Below are 21,353 nucleotides of genomic sequence, written 5' to 3' on the forward strand. Positions count from 1 at the left end.
TGTGATGGATATGTGGCTCCGAGATTGCTTTCTCGTAGGGAGTCGAGGAAGGATCTCTGGGCGTTAATGCTAAAACATGCTTGTTAATTAAAATGCTATTCTTTACTCTTCTAGGTGCTGCAAGATGCTTGGAGCTACTTGAAGATGCTAGTCTTCGATAGGCTAGGCATTCCCCTCTATTCTGGCATTCTGCAGTTCAGTCCACAGAACAACCCTTCCTTTTGATACCAATGCATACTTAGTATAGATCTGATGCTTGCGATTACTTTGGATGAGTACTCACGGTTGCTTTGCTACCCCCTTTCCCCCTTCTTTCTTCTTTCTGGTTGTTGCAACCAGTTGGTGGATCCCTGGAGCCAGATGCCACCGCCGATGGATTCTACTACATGGAGACCGCCGATGACCAGGAGTAGTTAGGAGGTCCCAGGCAGGAGGCCTTGCCTCTTCGATCGTTGTTGCTTTTGTGTTTGCCTTCTTAAGGCAGTCTTGTTTAACTTATGTCTGTACTCAGATATTGTTGCTTCCGCTGACGCTTGTGTATCGAGCTTGTATTCGAGCCCTCGAGGCCCCTGGCTTGTAATATGAAGCTTGTATTATTTTATTTGTGTCTAGAGTTGTGTTGTGATATCTTCCCGTGAGTCCCTGATCTTGACCGTACACATTTGTGTGTATGATTAGTGTACGATTGAATCGAGGGCGTCACAAACGTTCACATTTTGAACTGAATCGGCCTCACCGAGTTCATACATTCGGTCTGACCGAGTTGGCTCTTTTGTGTGTAACGGTTAGATTTTGTGTGGAGGCTATATATACCCCTCCACCCTCCTCTCCATTAGTGGGAGAGCCATAAGAACGTGCCTACACTTCCACTACTCATTTTCTGAGAGAGAACCACCTACTCATGTGTTGAGACCAAGACATTCCAACCCAACCACTTGAATCTTGTTCTCTAGCCTTCCCAAGTTGCTTTCCACTCAAATCATCCTTCCACCATAGCCAAATCTGTGAGAGAGAGTTGAGTGTCGGGGAGACTATCATTTGAAGCACAAGAGCAAGGAGTTTATCATCAACACACCATCTATTACCTTTTGGAGAGTGGTGTCTCCTAGATTGGTTAGGTGTCACTTGGGAGCCTCCATCAAGATTGTGGAGTTGAACCAAGGAGTTTGTAAGGGCAAGGAGATCGCCTACTTCGTGAAGATCTACCCAAGTGAGGCAAGTCCTTCGCGGGTGATGGCCATGATGGGATAGACAAGGTTGATTCTTCGTGGACTAATACGTCTCCAACGTATCTACTTTTCCTAACGCGTTTCCTCTTGTTTTGGACTCTAATTTGCATGATTTGAATGAAACTAACCCCGGACTGGCGTTGTTTTCAGCAGAACTACCATGGTGTTGTTTTTGTGCAGAGATAAAAGTTCTCGAAATGGAACAAAACTTTGCGGGGAATTTTTATACAATGAACAAGAATTTCTTGAGCCAAGACCTACCGGAGAGGGGCACCTGGGTGGGCACAACCCACCAGGGCGCGCCCCCCTCTCCTGGCACGCCCAGGTGAGTTGTCCCCACCTGGTGGCCCCGCAGACCCTGAAACCGATACTATAAAATCCTATTTTTCTAGAAAAAAATCGGGGAGAAAGAATTATCACGATCCACGAGATGGAGCCATCGTCACCTCCTGTTCTTCATTGGGAGGCCACATCTGGAGTCCGTTTGGTGCTCCGGAGAGGGGGATCTCCGTTCTTCATCATCACCAACCCTTCTCCATCGCCAATTCCATGATGCTCCCCACCTGGAGTGAGTAATTCCTTCGTAGGCTCGCTGCTCGGTGAGGAGTTGGATGAGATTCATCATGTAATCGAGTTAGTTTTGTTAGGGCTTGATCCCTAGTATCCACTATGTTCTAAGATTGATGTTGCTATGACTTTTCCATGCTTAATGCTTGTCACTTTGGGCCCGGGTGCCATGATTTCAGATCTGAACCATTTATGTTATCACCATTATATCCATGTTCTGATCCGATCTTGCAAGTTATAGTCACCTACTACGTGTTATGATCCGGCAACCCCGGAGTGACAATAGTCGGGACCACTCCCGGTGATGATCGTAGTTTGAGAAGTTCATGTATTCACTATATGTTAATGCTTTGTTCCAGTTCTCTATTAAAAGGAGGACTTAATATCCCTTAGCTTCCAATAGGACCCCGCTGCCACGGAGGGTAGTACAAAAGTTTTCATGCAAGTTCTTTCCATAAGCACGTATGACTATTTACGGAATACATGCCTACATTATATTGATGAACTGGAGCTAGTGCCGTATCGCCCTAGGTTATAACTGTCTCATGATGAATATCATCCAACAAGTCACCGATCCAATGCCTACGAATTTATCTTATATTGTTCTTGCTAAGTTACTATTACTATCGTTACTGTTGCACTTGTTACAAAACTATTGCTATCACTGTTACCGTTACCATTGTTACTGCTACTATTATCAAAACTATCATACTACTTTGCTACTGATCACTTTGCTGTAGATAATTAATCTCCAGGTGTGGTCGAAATGACAACTCAGCTGCTAATACCTTCAAATATTCTTTGGCTCCCCGTGTGTCAAATCTATAAATTTGGGTTGAATACTCTACCCTCGAAAACTATTGCAATCCACTATACTTGTGGGTTATCATGGACCCTTCATGGATGGAGCCCTCCGTGGACTCGCGCAACCTTTACCCTTCGTGGGTTGAAGTCTCCATCAACATGGATGTACGATAGCAACACCTATCGGAACCATGCCAAAAATCTTCGTGTCTACATTGTGTTTGCCTTTCCAAACCCCTCTCTTTACCTTCATATGCAATGATTTACATTCCACTGCTATACTCTTAGAATTGCATGTGTAGGTTGATTGCTTGACTTGTGCTAAGTTGTTAAAATCTGCCAAGACTTAAAATTGGGAAAATGATAGATTTTAATTTGGTCAAGTAGTCTAATCACCCACCCTCTGGACCTACTTTCGATCCTACACTTTTGTTCTTGAGGACATGGAAGAAGTCTTGTTATAAGTAATCATGTGAAGTTGGTATTCGTTCGATATTTTGATTATATGTATGTTGTTCTTCGTGTAGTGGTGTCATGTGAATGTCGACTACATGACACTTCACCATACTTGGGCCTAAGGAAAGGCATTGGGGAGTAATAAGTAGATGATGGGCTGCGAGAGTGACAGAAGTTTAAACCCTAGTTTATGTGTTATTCCGTAAGGGGCTAATTTGGATCCATAAGTTTCATCTATGGTAAGATTATCTTTTTTATTTTGTAGTTGCAGATGATTGCGAGAGAATGTAATCATAAGAGGGTTGCTTGTTTAAGTAAGAACAACACCCCTATCACCGGTCTACACACATATCAAATTATTAAAATAAAGAATGTGAATCAACTAAACATAATGAACGTGACTAGACAATAATTCTCATGTTTCCTCGAGAACGCTTTGCTTACTATAAGAAAACATTCAGGCTACCTTGCTGCACCTTCGTTACTCTTGCTACTTGCTACTTGCTACTTGTTACCAACTATCTTACTACAATACTATTTGTCACCGCTACTTTTAGTACTTGCAGAGAATACCTTGTTGAAAACCACTTGTCATTTCTTTTTGCTCCTCGTTGGGTTCGACACTCTTACTTATCGAGAGGACTACAATTGATCACCTATACTTGTGGGTCATCAAAACTCTTTTCTGACACCGTTGCCGGGGAGTGAAGCGTCTTTGGTAAGGAAACATTTTTGTACGCGCTGAAATTTACTGTCGCTTGTCACTATGGAAAATAATTCTTTCAGGGGTCTCTTCGAGATATCTCCACCTCGACCGGAAGCAATAAGAGTTGCCTCTCAACCCAGTGAAAATATTTAGTATGAAATTCCTTCGGGTATGTTAGAGAAACTGCTAGCTAATCATTATGCATGAGATGGAATAACACATCCTGATATACACTTAATCTATATAAATGAAATTTGTGGATTGTTTAAACTTACAAGTTTATCCGAGGATAGAGTTAAGAAGAAAATATTCCCTTTATGTTTGAGGGGAAAAACATTGACATGGTATAGGCTATTGGATGATACCAGAACATAGGACTGGAACCGGTTGAAGCTGGAATTCCATTAGAAGTTTTATCCTATGTATTTGGTTCATCATGTCGGAATAATACATATAATTTTTTCTTAACTCCATCCTTGCAGGTTTACCGAAACATGTTTAATGTTATGGTCAGTTTTATCTTAATTTTCTTTTGTAGTTGCGGATGCTTCGAGAGAGGGTAATTATAAGTAGGTTGTTTGTTCAACTAAGAACAAGACCTTAGCTCCGGTCCACCCACATAACAATTTATCAAAGCAATGAATGCCAGTCAATGAATCATGATGAAAGTAACTAGATAAAATTCTTATGTCTCTTGAAGAACGTCTTAATCACTATAAGAAGTACTTCCAGCTTGTCCTTAGCAATAATAAGGATTGGGCCACCTTGCTGCATCTTATTACTTTTGTTACTTGTCACTTGTGACCGATAATCTTGCTATCAAGTTATCTATCAAAACTATCTTCTACCATTTGCAGAGAATACTTTGCTGCAAACCGCTTATTTATTTCCTCTACATCTCATTGGGTCTGACACTCTTACTTATCAAAAGAATTATAATTGATCCTCTATACTTGTGGGTCATCAACTGCCTATAAATTGTGATGGTGGCGGTCTACTATACATAGGCATGTGAAAGACTACGCACGGTAGCAGTGGCGGAGTTACGGACGGTATGCTGGGCGGGCCAGATTTGGCTAAGCTAAAGGGAAGCCTCCAAACTTTACCTTGTTTGAGCTAATTTTGCCATGACACCTACTGATTTAACCATGTATTGGACGGGCCATAGCACAGTTTTGCCTGTGCATAGCTCTGCCACTGCACGGTAGGCTGCACCGGCATTCAATGCATGGTCAGGGACGTGGCCTCACGACTGATGCGAAAACTGCCTACATGCGAGGCACGTGCCCTTAAAAAATTATGGCGATAGATAATGGAATGATGATTTTGCTATAACAGTCTTTTCGATAAAAAGTGTTATAGTGACCATTATTACGGCAATCGGACGCTCCCCTAGAGTTGCTCTTTCCCACACTTTTAGAGTAAAACTATCCATAGTGGGAGTAACTTCGGCAGTAACATAGAGTCTAACTCAGCAAATTTGCTTATGTGACAATGAGTTAATGAAGATAGAGGTAGTTTGAGTAACTTAGCTAGTTACATGTCCCAATGCAATATGAGTCTATAACCTAATAAATGAAGATAGTAACATAATCTAGAGATATGTGTATGTTATTCTTCACTGTGGCTAGACTAAGAATGTTGAGACATTTCACCGTTTCTTGCAAATTTTCCACTAACTTCTGCTACCAAGCTGCTGTTAATCTTGCGCCGTCCATTCGGCGTTTTGCACGAACATCGGAGATCGGACGGCAAAAGACATCCTCCCTAGTCTCACGGGAAACGCCCGCACAGCTGGCCGCCACTCCACCCGCCGGTCACCAACGCAGCAGCCAAAACCAATCAGGAGACAGAGCCGCTCGCTGGCCTCGCCTCCTCCGCCGCATTCCTCCGCCGGCAGCGACAGCACAATCCGCTTATCCCCGCCGGCAGCGACTCCCCAACCCGTCGGTCGGTGCCGCTCGAGCCCGTAAGGCCGTACCGGCATCCACACCTGCATGGCTCTCCGCGCGGCGTCGCCGCCCTGCGCCGCGGGCCGCTGCCTCCCCTCCTCCCCGCCGCCTCGCGTCGGCGGCAGGCAATTCTTCCGACCCCTCCCCCCCGCCGCGCCTGCGCCGCTCCGGAAGTCAGCAGGTAGCCTACTGGATCCACGTGCTTCTATGCTTTCAGTTACGAGTGCACGATGCTCATACGGTTACAGGTAGTTGCTACCTGCCAATGATTGGGGTTAGTATTCAGGCGGATTTGATGACGTTATTTAGGCAGCTCCAGGATCTAAGCGATTGTAGGCGTTGGGGCACTGCTCACTACCATGTAGTTCTTCAAATCATCGAATGTGTTAGGTGTGGTGGACGCATGCTTTTTCCCTCGTGTGAATAAATTGACTGGCTAGGCATCAACTATAGTTCAAATCATCGAATGCCAGTTAGGTTTGATCGACACATGCTTTCTCCCCCTTGTGAATGGACTCCCCAGGCATAAACGCATGCGATTTGAACAGTTCTTTTGGTCTTACTGAAGGAGTAGCATACTAGTGTGGTACTAACCGTCTGAGGGACAAAACGGATGCAGACTCCGGTATGCCTAGCTGGCCTGAGACATGGATGACTGAACCTTCGATTCCTGTCATATATTTGGAAGTTGGTTGCATGTTGCGCTTAAGAATGGTGGGTGTGGGCATGGTTGAGAAGCATGCGTTGTGCTCTCGATAATTTTTTCTGTATCTGTGCTGTATGCGTGTTGTGTGCAAGTAGCTGGTAGTGTAGGCAGGAAAAAATCTTAAGATATGCGGATGGCAAACAGTTCCTGGTGTGGAAGACTGGAAATTAGGCTGGTTTATTGTATCTTAAAAATTTATACAGTCCAAATGGGTTTGGCATGCATATTCTGTTAACCAGGGTACTGGGGTAGCAAGTCTTTTGTTGTGGTGATGCTCCAGAAACATATATCATTAATTCATTCCTAAGTACTAACATCATGATCCTGTCATTTCTCAAAATAAAGTATCATGGTCCTGTTGGCCTGTATAGTGATCATTCAGGTGCTTTTTGTGGACCGAAATGAGTTTCAAGTGCAATGATTGGGGTGGGTTTCAACATTAAACTATTACTATTATTATTTTTGGATTGAAAGATGATTTGTTTCCTAGCTATGTTTTGTTATTTTATACGTGGTTCTGTCAAAGCCAAAGAATTTGATATCATTCCTGTTTGATTCAATTTTCAACCATAGTTTGTACCAAAGCAATTTCAAACAGTGATGGCACCCCTGGAACGAGCGATTCTCCACATGTGGTGTGTTTTGGGGAATTGCTGATCGACTTCGTCCCAACTGTTAGTGGGGTGTCACTGGCAGATGCACCAGCCTTCAAGAAGGCTCCAGGGGGTGCACCTGCCAACGTTGCAGTTGGAATAGCTCGTCTCGGTGGATCAGCAGCTTTCATTGGAAAGGTAATTTGTAACTTTCTTCCTATTTCTGCATGTTGTAATACAAGAGCGAGAAATTTCAAGGATGTGTAAATACAGTACAGCTGGAAAAAAGGAAAATACACGCAGATAAATTGTTGCCAATTTTTTGTTTTAATTTAAAGTTTTATGTGCACTGCATACACCCTGAAATATTATCAACTAAATTGCACTTTTCGTCCCACAAATTTCACTTCGGTGGGTCTCAGAAAAAGTTTCTCGTGAGGAAGTTCCTAAACTTCTAAAACTGTCAGAAATTCATCTACGTTCACATACTCATATAGTTCCGTGCAGCATTTTAGGCACTGCATGAGTAGAAACTGCATTCCAGTGCCCCGCATAAAGTTCTGTGCAGCATTTTAGGCACTGCATGAGTAGAAACATGTGCATATTCCTCCAGGCTCCTGCTCATTGTTGCAGACAGCTTGGCTGCTTGTATGGTTCTGACATCCTTACACATGTAACACATCTTGGTAGTATGCACCTTGAATCTTGCCTATGAGTACAGCATCACTTCTACCAAGATCGAGGAGAGTGGAACCAGAGCCAAGAAGTGGTTCCATGTTTGCAGATCTCGATACTTGATCTAGCTGATAGGTTTATGCCAGATAACTGCAAGTTTGGTGATCCTTGAGGAAGATTTCCATGTTTTAGAAACCTTTCAGGAAGATATTATAGTTTTTTTGTTTCGGAAAATGAGATCATTTTTATATTTAGAGACCTAAAGTGTGATGTGCTAAATATCATTAATTCCATGTTGTTTTCACCTCAAAGTGCATTCATTTGTGTACTTGGTGTTTTTTCAGCTCATGTATTTAACACTGAACACATTCAGGTTGGTGATGATGAATTTGGATACATGCTATCTGACATGCTGAAGGAGAATAACGTGAACAATCAAGGGTTGCTATTTGATACTCATGCTAGAACAGCTTTGGCATTTGTGACACTTCGAAGTGACGGTGAACGCGAATTCATGTTTTATCGTAATCCAAGTGCAGACATGCTGCTTGAAGAAAAAGAGCTTGACCTTGACCTTATCAGGAAGGTAGGAGAATTACATGGTTCTATAATATTATTGCAATATCTATGCTTCTCTACCACCACAGGTTTGTTTAATCATGTAATATATTTGTGACAAGCTGAACTTAACTTAATCATGGCAATCATGCTAGGCAAAAATCTTCCATCATGGATCAATAAGTCTGATAACCGAGCCATGTAAAACTGCACATATTGCAGCTTCCAAAGCTGCTAAAGATGCTGGGGTACTAATTTCATATGATCCGAATTTGAGGCTCCCACTGTGGACATCAGCTGATGATGCTAGAGATGGTATCCTGAGCATATGGGATACTGCTGATCTTATCAAGGTAACAACTAACAGGCAGCAGCCTGCAAATTATTTGTGTTCACCAAAGGCTTATTGTCTTGATCATGCATCTGCTTTGCAAATAGGTAAGTGCAGAGGAGATTTCCTTCTTGACAAATGGGGAGGATCCATATGATGATTCTGTTGTGAAGAAACTTATCCATCCGAACACGAAGTTGCTTCTTGTCACTGAAGGTCCAGATGGCTGTAGATATTATTCCAAGGTAATGTCTATCTGTGAACTGTATATCTGGTCATTTATTGGAAGTTTGCAGTAACTTCTGTTGGTAAATGGTAAGAGATTGCTGAGATGCAGCCGCACTTCTTTTAGTATCTCCTCGAACCTACTTGGTCATGTCGCAGAAGTCATACAGCATTTAAAATATTTTCCTGAATTATAGAAAAAACGTGGTGCAGAGCATAAGATGGATTTCCCTCTTGTAGTCGAAAGCAGGAGGAAAACCAGAGTTGTGTAGCCGAGTGGTGCTAGGTTGCTAGCCTATTATCCTTGGGAGACCTCTCTTTTCATCAAGTAGTATTAACTATGTATCTGTGTTTTTTTTTGCGGAAAGTAACTATTTATCTGTTATGAGCATATTCAGACCTGTAGGGTGGAGATCATGTCCTTCACTATTTCATGCAGTCACTTACTGGTCTTGTGTACAAAGTCTATATTAACAGTATGAATTATTGTTCCTTTTGTAAAACAACAGGAATTTAGTGGGAAAGTTGGTGGATTGAAGGTAACTGCTGTTGACACCACTGGTGCTGGGGATGCCTTTGTTGCTGGAATATTATCACAGCTAGCTGCGGATTTTTCACTCCTTCAGGTATGACCAGTACTGCCAGAATATGGAGTTTTCTTTTCCAGCCTCTTGAGTAGAGAGTGAGCTCGGTGAGGTATACAGAATTTTTCCTGCATATTGATTGTCGATGGAAGTAGGAAATGATTTCCAAATGATGAAGTGATATATTACTTTTGTTATCTGTAGAGTCCAATTTTTAAGTTTTGAACAACTATAGAGAAAGTTATGCACAGCATGCTGAATATTTTGGGCTCCTTTTGGGGTGCAGCATGAGGTGTGCGACTGGTGCTGCAGTTGTAGTCCAGTAAGGCAGACATGTTAGGAAGATCAAAAGGGAAGAGTTTAAGTAAGTAATGGAAGAAGAATTGAGTTAGGAAATAAATGAGTAATTCGGAAAGAGTCCAGGTCCAGTTTGTGATTTCTTTGAAGTCCTAGCCCAACTCTGTCCAGTTTGGGTCTTAGGCTTAGGATAATCCTCAGAGCACACACGAGGGCGAGCACAGGTTATCGTTTATTCGTTTTATCCTCCTGTGCGTTCACGTTCTGAAACCCACCATCTTCTCTGCTGACCACTTAAATTCCCACCACGCAAGCCTAGTCCATATTACTGAAGGCCGAGGCGCCAAGCAGCTGAAGTGCTGAGCAGGCAACCACAAAACTGATAGCTTAATTAATCTCGATATTATATATCTGTTATTATTAAAGATGTGCAATCCTGAAGCCATGAATGTGCTCCAACTGATTGAATGAGGAATGAATGTTTGTTCATACCTGATGCATCTATCTATATACATCAAACATTCTGTTCAATGTTAGCCGTGATGTTTTTCTTGAAAATTTTGTCCTGAGGATTTTAAACAGGTGTGGGTGGTTTGCTTTATGCCTTTATATATAAAGTGGGGTGGAAGCCTTTTTTGGTAACAACAGGTCCGGTCTAGAGAAACTGTACAGAATAAACAAACTACTCATTAGTGGCATACATGCAAATTAGAAATCTATAATAGAAATAACACAAACTGGAAATCTTGTTGTGTACGTGTTGGCTTCGATCACGGTCCGCGATTCAGAGTCACAACACAAGTGGACGCTTGGGACACAGTTATCACGGCGTGTCGACCCTGTAGGCATTGGCCAGGGACATCTTAAGCGGACGAATGACACTTTCATACTCGGCTTTGTGTGGAATAGAGCAATTTTCAAGCAATTAGCATTTTGTTTTCATTTGCTTTATGTCATATCTATCTTTGTGTTTGGCTAGGTAGCTTTGGTGGGGTTGCTGCAGAAATTTAGTAATGTCTGGAGATACCCTGTAGTTGGATGTACCACCTTGTTGCCGCGGCAAAAGAGCAATAAAATTTCTTCCTGTATCTAAAAAAAATCATCAAAAAATTATTCTTTTCTGTATCAAATTCTCTGGAATGGCGGAATCTTTTGCTACTCATAAAAAGAAACTGAAACTCTGGAATCACAGTGTCACTATGACCTTGGAGTTAATGCTGATTTGCTTTTCTTAGCAGGACAATCGGTAAAACTATACTAATCATTTCTGTAGGAACACATTCCCTTCATTTCAAAATATAAGGCATTAAGTTTTTGCAATTTTATTTCAAAAGCACGACCTGACAGACGTTTTTCCCTGCATTTATATCATTTCTTTCTCTCCAACATTTATGATTAAACATGCGTACTAAATTACTAACTATTCCTTTTTTATGGATGCTATGGTCATTTCTCTTAACTTCTTTTCGTTGGTTGTATGCCCTGTTTAATCCCCGTGCTTGATCAAAAACAGCTTATGGAGTGGATGGACACCTAGTTATTTTGTATACACATTAATCTGTAAGTATTTGGGCCATATGTATGTGTGGGCACTACCAATTGCACACATGCTAATTTGATAAATGAAGCTAGAAAACAAGTAACCATGTCCGGCAAGGGCAGCGCAGAATATGCCCTATTGGTAAGGCCCAAACATCAACCATGAAAGTGTTATGTTGGCGCAAATAAGCCATGCCCTGCGGTGGTGACCGACGTCGGCACGCCAGGTCTGGTCCGTGGCGTGCGTGGGCATTGTCTGGGCATAGTCCTACTAGTGTATGGGCATAGTCCCACTAGTGTCTGGCCAGTGTATGTCCAGGTCGAGCCCGTGGCGGGTGCGTGCGTGTGTGTGTTGGTGGGTCTGTTAGCGAGTGACGCGGCCCTGTGTAATCGTTGCCCAGTCGAGTTCGCGCTAGAGGAAAATTGCCGTTCGTGCGGCAGGCGTTCGTGTGCCGGAAATCTCCCTGTGTCCACCGTGTTCTCCCTCCTTCCTTGGTTCAAGCCAGAGAGCGTGCAACAGAGAGAGGGCGAGGGCGACTAGAGAAGGTGAGCCAGAGCTAGGGCTAGACCCTGACATATTATTATCTAAAGATCGTGGAAATATTCAGTTGGCACGACACATGTATCACAGCCCAAAATATACTCAAGTGAATTTGCATTTCTTGTCATTGCACCATTGCTTTTCAAGCCCACGTATTTTTCTTGTCTGCAATTTCGACATTAGTCTGAAGCAGGGGTTTTAGTGCTAGGCTTACCTAGCTGTTTGTGGCCTAAACAGGATGAAGCTCGGTTGAGAGAAGCCCTGAAGTTCGCGAATGTCTGCGGAGCTCTCACGGTGACAGAGAGAGGAGCTATTCCTGCACTGCCCACCCGACAGCAAGTGGCTGATGCCCTGACCAATGTCGTTGCTTAAGTCTGCCAGGCAGGTAGTTCTCATCTGGTTTGCTGTGTAATCTAACGCAACTAGCGTTGGCCTGTCGGGCATCGTGTTGTTAGAATAGTTCTAAGTTGGCCGTGTGATTTGGTTTACGCTGTTTGTTGCCTTGCTGGTGTACCCCAGGCTACCGGCCAACCAAATAAGATGCAAGATGCGAGTTGCGGTCCAATTTCACTTGTGGAATTTGTGTTTGGAGCCTCAGAGCTAGTAATTGCTGTGTAATATTTGTATATTTTTACCGCGGTTATCTGCTGGTGCTGTGAGGAAGTACATTCGGGCTAACCATGAAAGGAGAAATTGGCTAGAAAAAGTTCTATTGTGTCACTCAGTTTTTTCATTCGGTGAGAAATATGAATGAGGTGCTACTCATGATGATTTTTTTTCTTGATTTGTGGACAAAATCTATATGCTGTCTAATTTTCTGGGAGTACCTGGATTTTTTAGCAGCCTAACCATATTTTAGTAGCACGGTGGTACCTAAGGAGGGCGCAGCACTAAAACTACCTTGATGTGCGCCGGAAGAAAACCCTTGCTAAAAAATTGCCCAAGAATACATGAAACATATAACATGTTGCGAATCATTTACAAGTTGAACTCTTAGTTAGAGAAATAAACTTACAATTTGAGTTTGAATTGATTAATAGTAGCTGAAACGAGGTGGCACCTCACATGCGCTGTTACGGCTACAGATCAAGCTTGCAAGCAGGATAAGGTATATGAATCATCCCCCTAGTTTATACGTACACTACCTTGTCTGTACGCGCGGAAGCATGCATTCGGAAGCGATACATTCCTGAACCTGAGGGCGACATTTCTTCCTAACCATAGCTTCGAGTAGACGTGAATCCGCCGTGCGCCGAGGAATGTTGGCCGAGATCCCGCGATCCTGTCTGCCTAGCCTAGCCTAGCCTGTAGAGCCCGCCAACGCCTATGCCTTCTCCATTGGCTCCACTCGGAGCCCATGCACAATCCAGCGACTAGCAAACAGCGACCTATGCCATCCAAGTCGTGGGCACGAGAGCGACGATGGGAGTGCGCGGTGGACGCATCATGCACCGAAAGGAGCAGCGGGGAAGCTTTCCGACACGAGAATCGGCATCCAGTAAGCAATTCAAACTAATTCAAAAGAGAGAGAGAGAGAGAGAGAGAGAGAGAGAGAGAGAGAGAGAGAGAGAGAGAGAGAGAGAGAGAGAGAGAGAGAGAGAGAGAGAGAGGAAGCTTTCCGACACGAGAATCGCTCGGCATCCAGAAAGGAGGAGAGACCCAAGTCCAAGGCGCAGTAATTTAAAAACGAAAACGGCAGCGGCTGCTCGTGCTCGGACCCAATTCCAATTCCAACAGCACGATCTCCTCCACCTCACCCCGAATCCTGCAAATATACGCACGCACGCAGCCGACCTCCCTCCCTCCCTCCCAACCCCGGCAAGCGGATCGCATCACAGGCCGTTCCACAACACCGGCTCGCTCGCTCGCTCCTCGCTCTACCCGATCACTGAGCCCCGCCAACCATTTCACCCTGGTCCCAAGAACATTAGTCTGTGCTAGTATCATCAACACGCCGGGCAGCTGGCGTGGTGAAATGCGCGGGCTGATGAGTGGCGGCTGGGGTTTGACCGGTCAAAGCGGTCAAAGGGATGGGGTGGAGATCGAATGAGGATTTTCGCAGGGGAGCACGCACATGCCGTCGCCCATGGGGAACCTAAGAATGTCGTTTGATTAAGCGGATCGAGCTAGGAGGATAACGCCGCAAAATAATACTAATAAGCGGGGAGTAAACCTCGCGAGCGCGCGTGCATCCAAGCGGGGCGGGAGTACGTGCACTGTGCAATGTGTATGTGGACGGGCCAATCCGATTCCGATGGATGGGGTCGCCGTGTCGACAAGAGACTGGTAAACAGCAAGCCGATGAAGCTCCTGGTCCCATTTTTTTTTTTCTATTTAGGATTCCTGGTCCAGGATTTGATAGTACCGTGGCGCTATCGAGTTGCACTTTTTTTTTCCAGCACAGCCTGGTCGCTCTTCTCGGCGCGCCCAACCCAACGCGTTGATGGGCTCGTCGCAGCTCCGCTGGCCCATGCACTTCTCAAACCCGGGCCTCCTCCTCGATTTGATCGGCCAAATGCTAGTTTTTTAAATATATTGTGCATTTTCTGCTTTGGGGACGATCCATGCGGGCCTTGCAATTTTGTTTCCAATTGTATTTTACTTTGTCTGTCCCAAACATCTAGGCAGTACGTGTACATTGCACTGTATTTGTATTTTGGCCCGAGAGTGCGAGCATTAAGAAAGATCTTGCCAGCCAAAACTGATGCGTGCAAGAGAAGTATGCAGCTGATCAACTGAGGCAAGTGGCGCTGAAGTCGCACGAAGTCAAAGCCAGCGCGCGCTCGTGGGGTTGCATGCATGACACAGAAGCATTGCATTCCCGGATAAAAATGCTTGGATCGAAGGTATGGGAGTGCAGGAGGTTTTACGGTCAAGCAAAAACCCGAAGACCTCTACCTACGTGTAACACGATCGATCGGGAAACCCTAGTGGGCCAGCTAGTGGACAAGATAAAAAATGCTCCACTGATGCACACATGAATGGCATTCATGGGTTCCTTTTTTCCATGTCACGTGAACTGCCGCGTCCATGAGATGAGATGAGATGAGATGAGATGAGTTGAAAGCAAACTAGCAAAGAGTCACGGCGCCGAAAGCCCATGCCCGGGGAACCCTTCTCCTGAGCACCCGGCCATAACCTGCACCGGGATGGAGCAACGGTGCGACTACACATGAGAGCATGGGCTCGTGCCTGCCCCGATCCATACGCCCCCGTGCATGCATGGTTCCTTCCCGCCACATGCACCCGCCTCACCATCTCAAACTCCACTCTCCGTCAGACCTGCGTCATGCATGCACACACAAAAATACATCATCCATCATATATTAGTAGCCAAAGCCCCCGATGAAATAGCCTCTATGCCTATATATATACTCCTTTCATGTAGATGTAGGGATATGATGTAGCTTTCGGAAAGCAAATTTTGTTTTCCGACGAATTGAAAACAAATTGACTCCGGGAAACAGGCATTGGTTGGGCAATAGTGATCCCTTGCATTAGGCGCCAAATCCCTCCTTTCGTGGATCAGTTGGCGACCGATGCACCAAGAAGACCACTAGGCATTGCATGCATGGACAAAGGAGCATTAGCAGTACTGTTTAAGGAAAAGAGCGTGGCCTAATGATGTGTTGCCACCGTCAAGCTAGGCCATGGGGAGGACATTTGGAATCTTGATCGGTGTTTCTTTTCCCGGACATTCTCCTAAAAAGGCCTAATATAAGCTAGCTAGGCCAGCAAGGTCCAACGACGCACAACCTTTTCTCTCAGCCTATCACCCCGCTTCTCTTTTTCTTGCATTCTCTGCTTTTGTTGATAGTAATAGTATCTCCTAGAGGACCCACAGTGTCTAGTGCATTTTGCAAAGTGATACCCCAACTCACATTTGCAAGCAAACTCCTTCTCACGTATGTATGATTAAATTTGACTGACGTGCACATGCGACAAATACATGTTCTATACTAGCAATCACGCATGTCGAATTCATGCATTGACAAATGTAAATTAAGCCACACATGCACACACACATATTCCTTGTTTGTTGTAATGAAAGAATTGAACCTCGACCCGTGGCAGAGATCGAGCATAATTCAAGAAGGGGCCTTGACTTGAAGGAAAACAAAATTCACAAGGAGGAAGGGGCTAATCTTTAGTTTAACACTTGTTGGGCCTAAAGTACTAAAGCAACTATGCATATAGTACATCTCAGCACACACAAGCATCATTAGCTAGCAAATTTACGATTTCTTAGAAAAATAAAAACAACTAGCAAATTTAGTTTTGCAACAACAAATAGTTCACAAATCTATCCATGAAACGAATATCAAGCAAGATAAATTACGATGTAAACCTTCAAAGTGAACCCACTGAATCTTTTACTGGGCCGTGCAGTTTTGGGGGATTGGTAGCATGCCGGTAAGAGGATGAAAGAACACGTTGCGAGGTAGGGGTACTTTGCGGATTAACGCGTGTGATATGTAATGCGCATCTAGGAGGCGGGGATGGTCATGGAATAAAACATGAAGTTGAAACTTGGGTTGTTAATAAAAAACAATAATGCAATTACTATAGAAATTATTTCCAGATGGTTGAGATAGAAGGTATCCATCTCAACAATCTCACATTTTTTTATTGGTATAGGTTTGTTACTAGCTACCCCGTTTCCAGTTTGTTAGGCCCACATATATCCCTAAATGCCGAATTTTACAAGTGTAATGTAAGTTATATAGTATTACAAACAATATACAATTAGAAACTTCAAATGTTACGTTTTCTAAAGGTATCAATTCTTGTATATACAATTCATATTACACTTGTAAATGATGACCTAGAGTTACGTGCATAACCTATAAACCAAAAACAATAACCCTACACCTACGTACCCGTCTCCGTAAACTTATTTAAACTTCCTAATCTACTTCTCCCCCCCTCCCCCTCCCCCTGAATTTCATGGGTGCCCCCCCGGCCATTTCCCTTCCAATCAAATGACCCCAAACCAGTTTTCATGTAGCTTCACGTAGCATAATTACATAGGTATAGCAAAGCCCAACAGAAAATAATGAAGTACATAGTGAGATATTAATTCAGATTGTGACACTGTATTGTCCACCCCATCGAAGCGAGTTAGCATTGAATGGAGTGGACAATACAGTAAAATACTGTCAAATGTGATGACACAACATAACATTGAGGAGTTCAGTGGCAACGACGCTATTCACTTGCAACCGCACGCTCTGTAATCATGTGCTAAACATCAGAGGACGATGATGATCTTTAGGATCAGGATCGACAAGGCTAATGCTCGCTATGAGCATGTCGTGACCCGGCCGTGGCTTTATTCAACGCCATATTCTCATGCGTCAAGAGACACTGCAGAAAAGGTTTAGCGATGCGATTTATGGGGACAACACGCTCGCAAAAGCCTGCCACATGATGCTTACTTTCGTGGGTATATTCTTGACACTTTTTCGTGCTATCCCTACATGACCCTAGCATGAATTACAGAGATGAACAGTAGTAATAAATAACCTTAAAACCCCATAACAAACATGGCTACAACGGTAGGCACCGGCATGCGACTCCACTAGTACTAGTACCAAACAAGGTTCAAAGTCTTGCGTTTCTCTAAATTCTTATGATAACTGGAAAGAATCTGATGCAACTTATTGGTTACTCCCTCCGTGACGAAATGTAAGAGGTTTTGACATTTCGTCACAGAGATAGTATTTTTTTAGAACAGAGAATATATGTTTTGATTTGCTTCCAACGTTCGTCTAGATGCAGAATGTTTGTACTCGAGTAAAGTGCGAGCCTCCACATGCGATGCCCTTTTTTGACAGAGGAGTGTGCGCACAGTGCACATGCCTCTGTGGCCTAGCTTAAGCTTATAATCAGCAGGTCAGGTCGGGTCGGGTCAGGTCAGGTCAGATCGGCACCACCCGCCGGCCGATCGGCTCCGGTGAAACCACGACAAGTGGCAGCAGAGCAGTACTACAGCCCGTAGGGTTCTTCCCAACGGGTGTATGCATGCAGTAGCTGGCCAGATGTACACACGACTAATAGTACGACGGCGCCGGACCAGCAGCAGTAGAAGTAATCCTCTCCTTCCCTCTACGTGCCGTCGTAGCGCGGGGGCGGCGATGATGGCGGGGAGGCGCACGCCGGCCGGCCGGCACGGGCGCCAGGCGCGCAGGCGCGGCGAGCGAAGAAGAAGAGGGAAAGCGCAAAAAACTCGCCCGCTTTTGACACTTACCAGGCCTTGCTTTCGCCAACTTTTGGCTAATCAAATCACCGTTCCCGACCCTCGTGCTCCCTCCCTCCCCGGCGCCTCGTCGCCTTTTACCGCCCCCGTCGCGGCCCCCGACGACGCGCGGGGAGGGGAGGCAAAAGAGAGCAGTTTCGCTGGGCTGGCTGACGCCTTTGATTATTCATTCCGGGCCGGGCGCCCGCTTTGGAATTGTTTCGCAGCTTTTTGGTTGCCCTGTCGGCGTGGTGGCCGGCCTCCCTCGTGCGCGCGCCCGTGCCCGCGTTGGGCTGGGTTGAGGACGCCGTGCAAGGCTTGTGCTCCTCCTGTGCGGATTACTGCGCGGCGTATTAGCAGGGAATTACATTACATTAGATTTATTACTGCAAGCTGATCGCTGTCTGCTCTACGCTTTATCAACGGTCATCAGCGGAGCGGAGAGGCTCGGGGGAGATAGTTTGCAAATGGGGAAATTTTTGTGTGGTAGATGGGTTGTATTGATCCATGTATCATTAGGATTCCTTGCAGCTTTAGTGCTTTACTTGCTCGTGTTGTTTAATGTCGTGGATGGGATAGTTTAATGGGACGGTGTGAGGTATTAGAGGCTGACACGTACCACGTCAGGAGGCTCCTCCTCCTTCCCGATCCAAAATGTCTCTCAAACCTCAAGGCAACATTGCACTCTCCCTCTGCTTGTGTCGCGCTACAAAATTCTCTGATCAATTATTAAGTTTGTGTCGGAAATTATTGTCAAGGCATTTTAATTTGTTCAGTCACACGGTATAGTGAAGTTTGAAAACACCAAGCACAAAAATATGGCATCAAGAAGCAACCACGTACTCTTCACTAATTAAGAGACCATTTACGGTACATCAAAATTATATGAGCCGTCCATTTCAAGTCATTCAATGGACTAGATCCACTAATACTATTAGGAAAAATCAGTAGTATATTTTGTTTAAAGGGTAAAATTGGAAGGCTTACGAAGTAAATACCAAAACTCTACACCGTTGAGAAATCCGTGTGTTTTCTTGTGGGTTTATCCTGCTCCCACGGGACTGCAGGGACCGGTCCGTCCTAATACTTCCCGGCGGATCCTTGCCGGACGGTATTTTTGCCAAGGAAATCACCATGCACAAAAGTTGATTGATCAGTGTCCTGAGGCACTAGTACGTCGATGATTAGCTGATTGTTTTCCGGTGATCAAGCGGCGGCTGCGGCCGCTGCACGCAAGCGAAGCAGGCACAAGCAGCGAAGGCACCACTGATCAGGACGCTGCAGCGGCGGCTCCGTGGCCTGCTGGTTGATCCGATGCCCGGCCGGCGATGAGAGCGCCACTGATCAGGACGCTGCAGCGGCGGCTCCGCGGCCTGCTGGTTGATCCGATGCGCGGCCGGCGACTTGAATCTCCCACTTAATGGCACGGAGGCTAGCTCCTCTGATCGATTGTTGGGCACGCGCGTTGATGACCGGCGATGGCAACGACTGGGCCTCAGGAGGATGGTCACCGACACCGCGTGGGATTTTTCTAATTAAGAAAAAAAAGACAAAACTACCCCGCTAATCAATGGCTGAGATGATTCAATACTACTCGGTTCCATAGGTAGTATGATGCACCGTAAAAAATCTCCTAATTAAACCCTTGAAAAAACAACGGAGCTTAGGCAAAAAATGAAGTAAGTAGTGACTCTCTCTCTCTCTCAAAATAATGAAACATCTGCCCTTGTGAATGATAAAATGAAACTATTGTATCCAAGGTTATTGGCGCCATAATCTCTAAATGTTGATCAACCTAGAATCCATCTACACTCTGTGTATAGTGGATTCAAGTCCATTGGAAAGTGACCGGTTTATCCGAGGCCCTTCATGTTGCAACCCCTATACGCAGATCAACCTGGAATTCATGGGTCAACATTTTAAGATTGTGACTGGTAATTTCAACAAAGGATATAGGTTGATTACATTAAAATAACCCTCTGATTCATATTAATAATTGTCACTGATTTAACACGGGCCTCTTTTGGTTCATAGGATAGGATTATCATAGGAATAGGAATCTTGTAGGAAATGAGATGACATGTATCTCAAATCCTATGAGTAGGAATAGGAAACAAGATGTCATTTGGTTGACACCAAAGGAATTTTTCCATTGAGTCTAGCCTCTTTTTTATTTTCCTATGAAATGTGGAGGATAGGAACCAATCCTATGTAGGAATAGGAATCCGTTCCTATGAACCAAAGGGCTCTAAAGGAAAAAATCCTATAAGAATCCTATCCTCTAGAATTCCTATGAAATTCCTCTAAACCAAAGGAGGCCTAAACTAGCAACAATTAATATGGTTCGGAGGGGGTAACATATTTTGCTAGCCAAATCACATAAAATATAGATGCATTATTTATTGCAATGAATGTTCAAAACTTGTTGTCGGAATCTTGCAAAAGACTATGAGGTATTGAGGTCCAAACATTATATTTGTGTACGAGGAGTAATGCAAGTATTTTGAAAATATGGTAATTCCGCCGGAATGTAGCAATGTGTCACCATGATGATTCAGCTGGTTTTGATCAAGATCTTGAACTGAAATGGAGATCCTGTGACAGGTTGAATACATTTTTATATGAAAACCAAACATCCGTAGTTTCTACACCTGCTTGTAGTACCTAATAGTTGTCATAAAACCCGAAATGTTTTAACAACATTCTACTTTGAATCATGCAGTGTCATAAGATCTTCATGCAAACACCCAAACCGATATCCTAGCCAGCTTGATTACTATAAAACTAGGATAAAACTATACACTATAAAAAACATTGTCTCAACATCTAAAAAGGCTTTCTGTCAGAAGACAATGATTTCTCATAATGCAATTATATTAGTAATAATGTTTATATTGTTAGAGATACGACACGCAACATGAATGACAAAGAAGGAATCAACACAAAGGAGAGACAAGATTTAACGTGGAAAACCCCTCCAACACGAAGGAGAAAAACTTCGAATGCCCAACCAATGAAACTTCACTATATCAGGAGAGATTACAAATGCGGGAGATTTACAATGATTATCTTATCCCACGCGGAGGCTTACAAAGGATATATATTATGGAGGTGACCTAGGTCGATATTAAACCGCCGTTGGGGGGGGGGGGGGGCTACGGGCCCCGCATCCCCAGGCGTCATCTGCTAGAGGGGTGGTTGCGCCACGTAATCACCTATAGTTTGAAACCTATAACTTCCACCCCTACATCACAAATCCATGCAAAATATGAGAAATCTAGAAGCCATTCATGTGCAAGAATCACTGCGATGGCTGGACGGAAAGTGATGTTGTTGTAGATCGTGAACCTCG

General features: G+C 44.3%; 1 protein-coding gene across 1 annotated transcript; it reads left to right on the forward strand.

Moving 5' to 3' along the window:
- The first annotated feature begins 5,543 nt into the window (after window positions 1-5,543).
- On the forward strand, window positions 5,544-12,469 carry LOC125519985 (probable fructokinase-6, chloroplastic). Its single transcript, XM_048684764.1, has 7 exons — window positions 5,544-5,895; window positions 6,994-7,211; window positions 8,062-8,274; window positions 8,402-8,599; window positions 8,685-8,822; window positions 9,312-9,428; window positions 12,001-12,469. The coding sequence occupies exons 1-7, from the start codon at window positions 5,760-5,762 to the stop codon at window positions 12,133-12,135; spliced, it is 1,155 nt and encodes a 384-aa protein (XP_048540721.1). The 5' UTR covers window positions 5,544-5,759; the 3' UTR covers window positions 12,136-12,469.
- Window positions 12,470-21,353: the final 8,884 nt, after the last annotated feature.

This window comes from Triticum urartu, chromosome 7 (assembly GCF_003073215.2).
Source record: "Triticum urartu cultivar G1812 chromosome 7, Tu2.1, whole genome shotgun sequence".
Taxonomy (NCBI): domain Eukaryota; kingdom Viridiplantae; phylum Streptophyta; class Magnoliopsida; order Poales; family Poaceae; genus Triticum; species Triticum urartu.

Coding starts and splice junctions, on each gene's coding strand:
- LOC125519985 (XM_048684764.1), top strand. CDS start 5,760: ATGGCTCTCCGCGCGGCGTCGCCGCCCTGCGCCGCGGGCCGCTGCCTC. Junction 5,896..6,993: donor GCCGCTCCGGAAGTCAGCAG/GTAGCCTACTGG, acceptor TTTCAACCATAG/TTTGTACCAAAGCAATTTCA. Junction 9,429..12,000: donor CGGATTTTTCACTCCTTCAG/GTATGACCAGTA, acceptor TGGCCTAAACAG/GATGAAGCTCGGTTGAGAGA.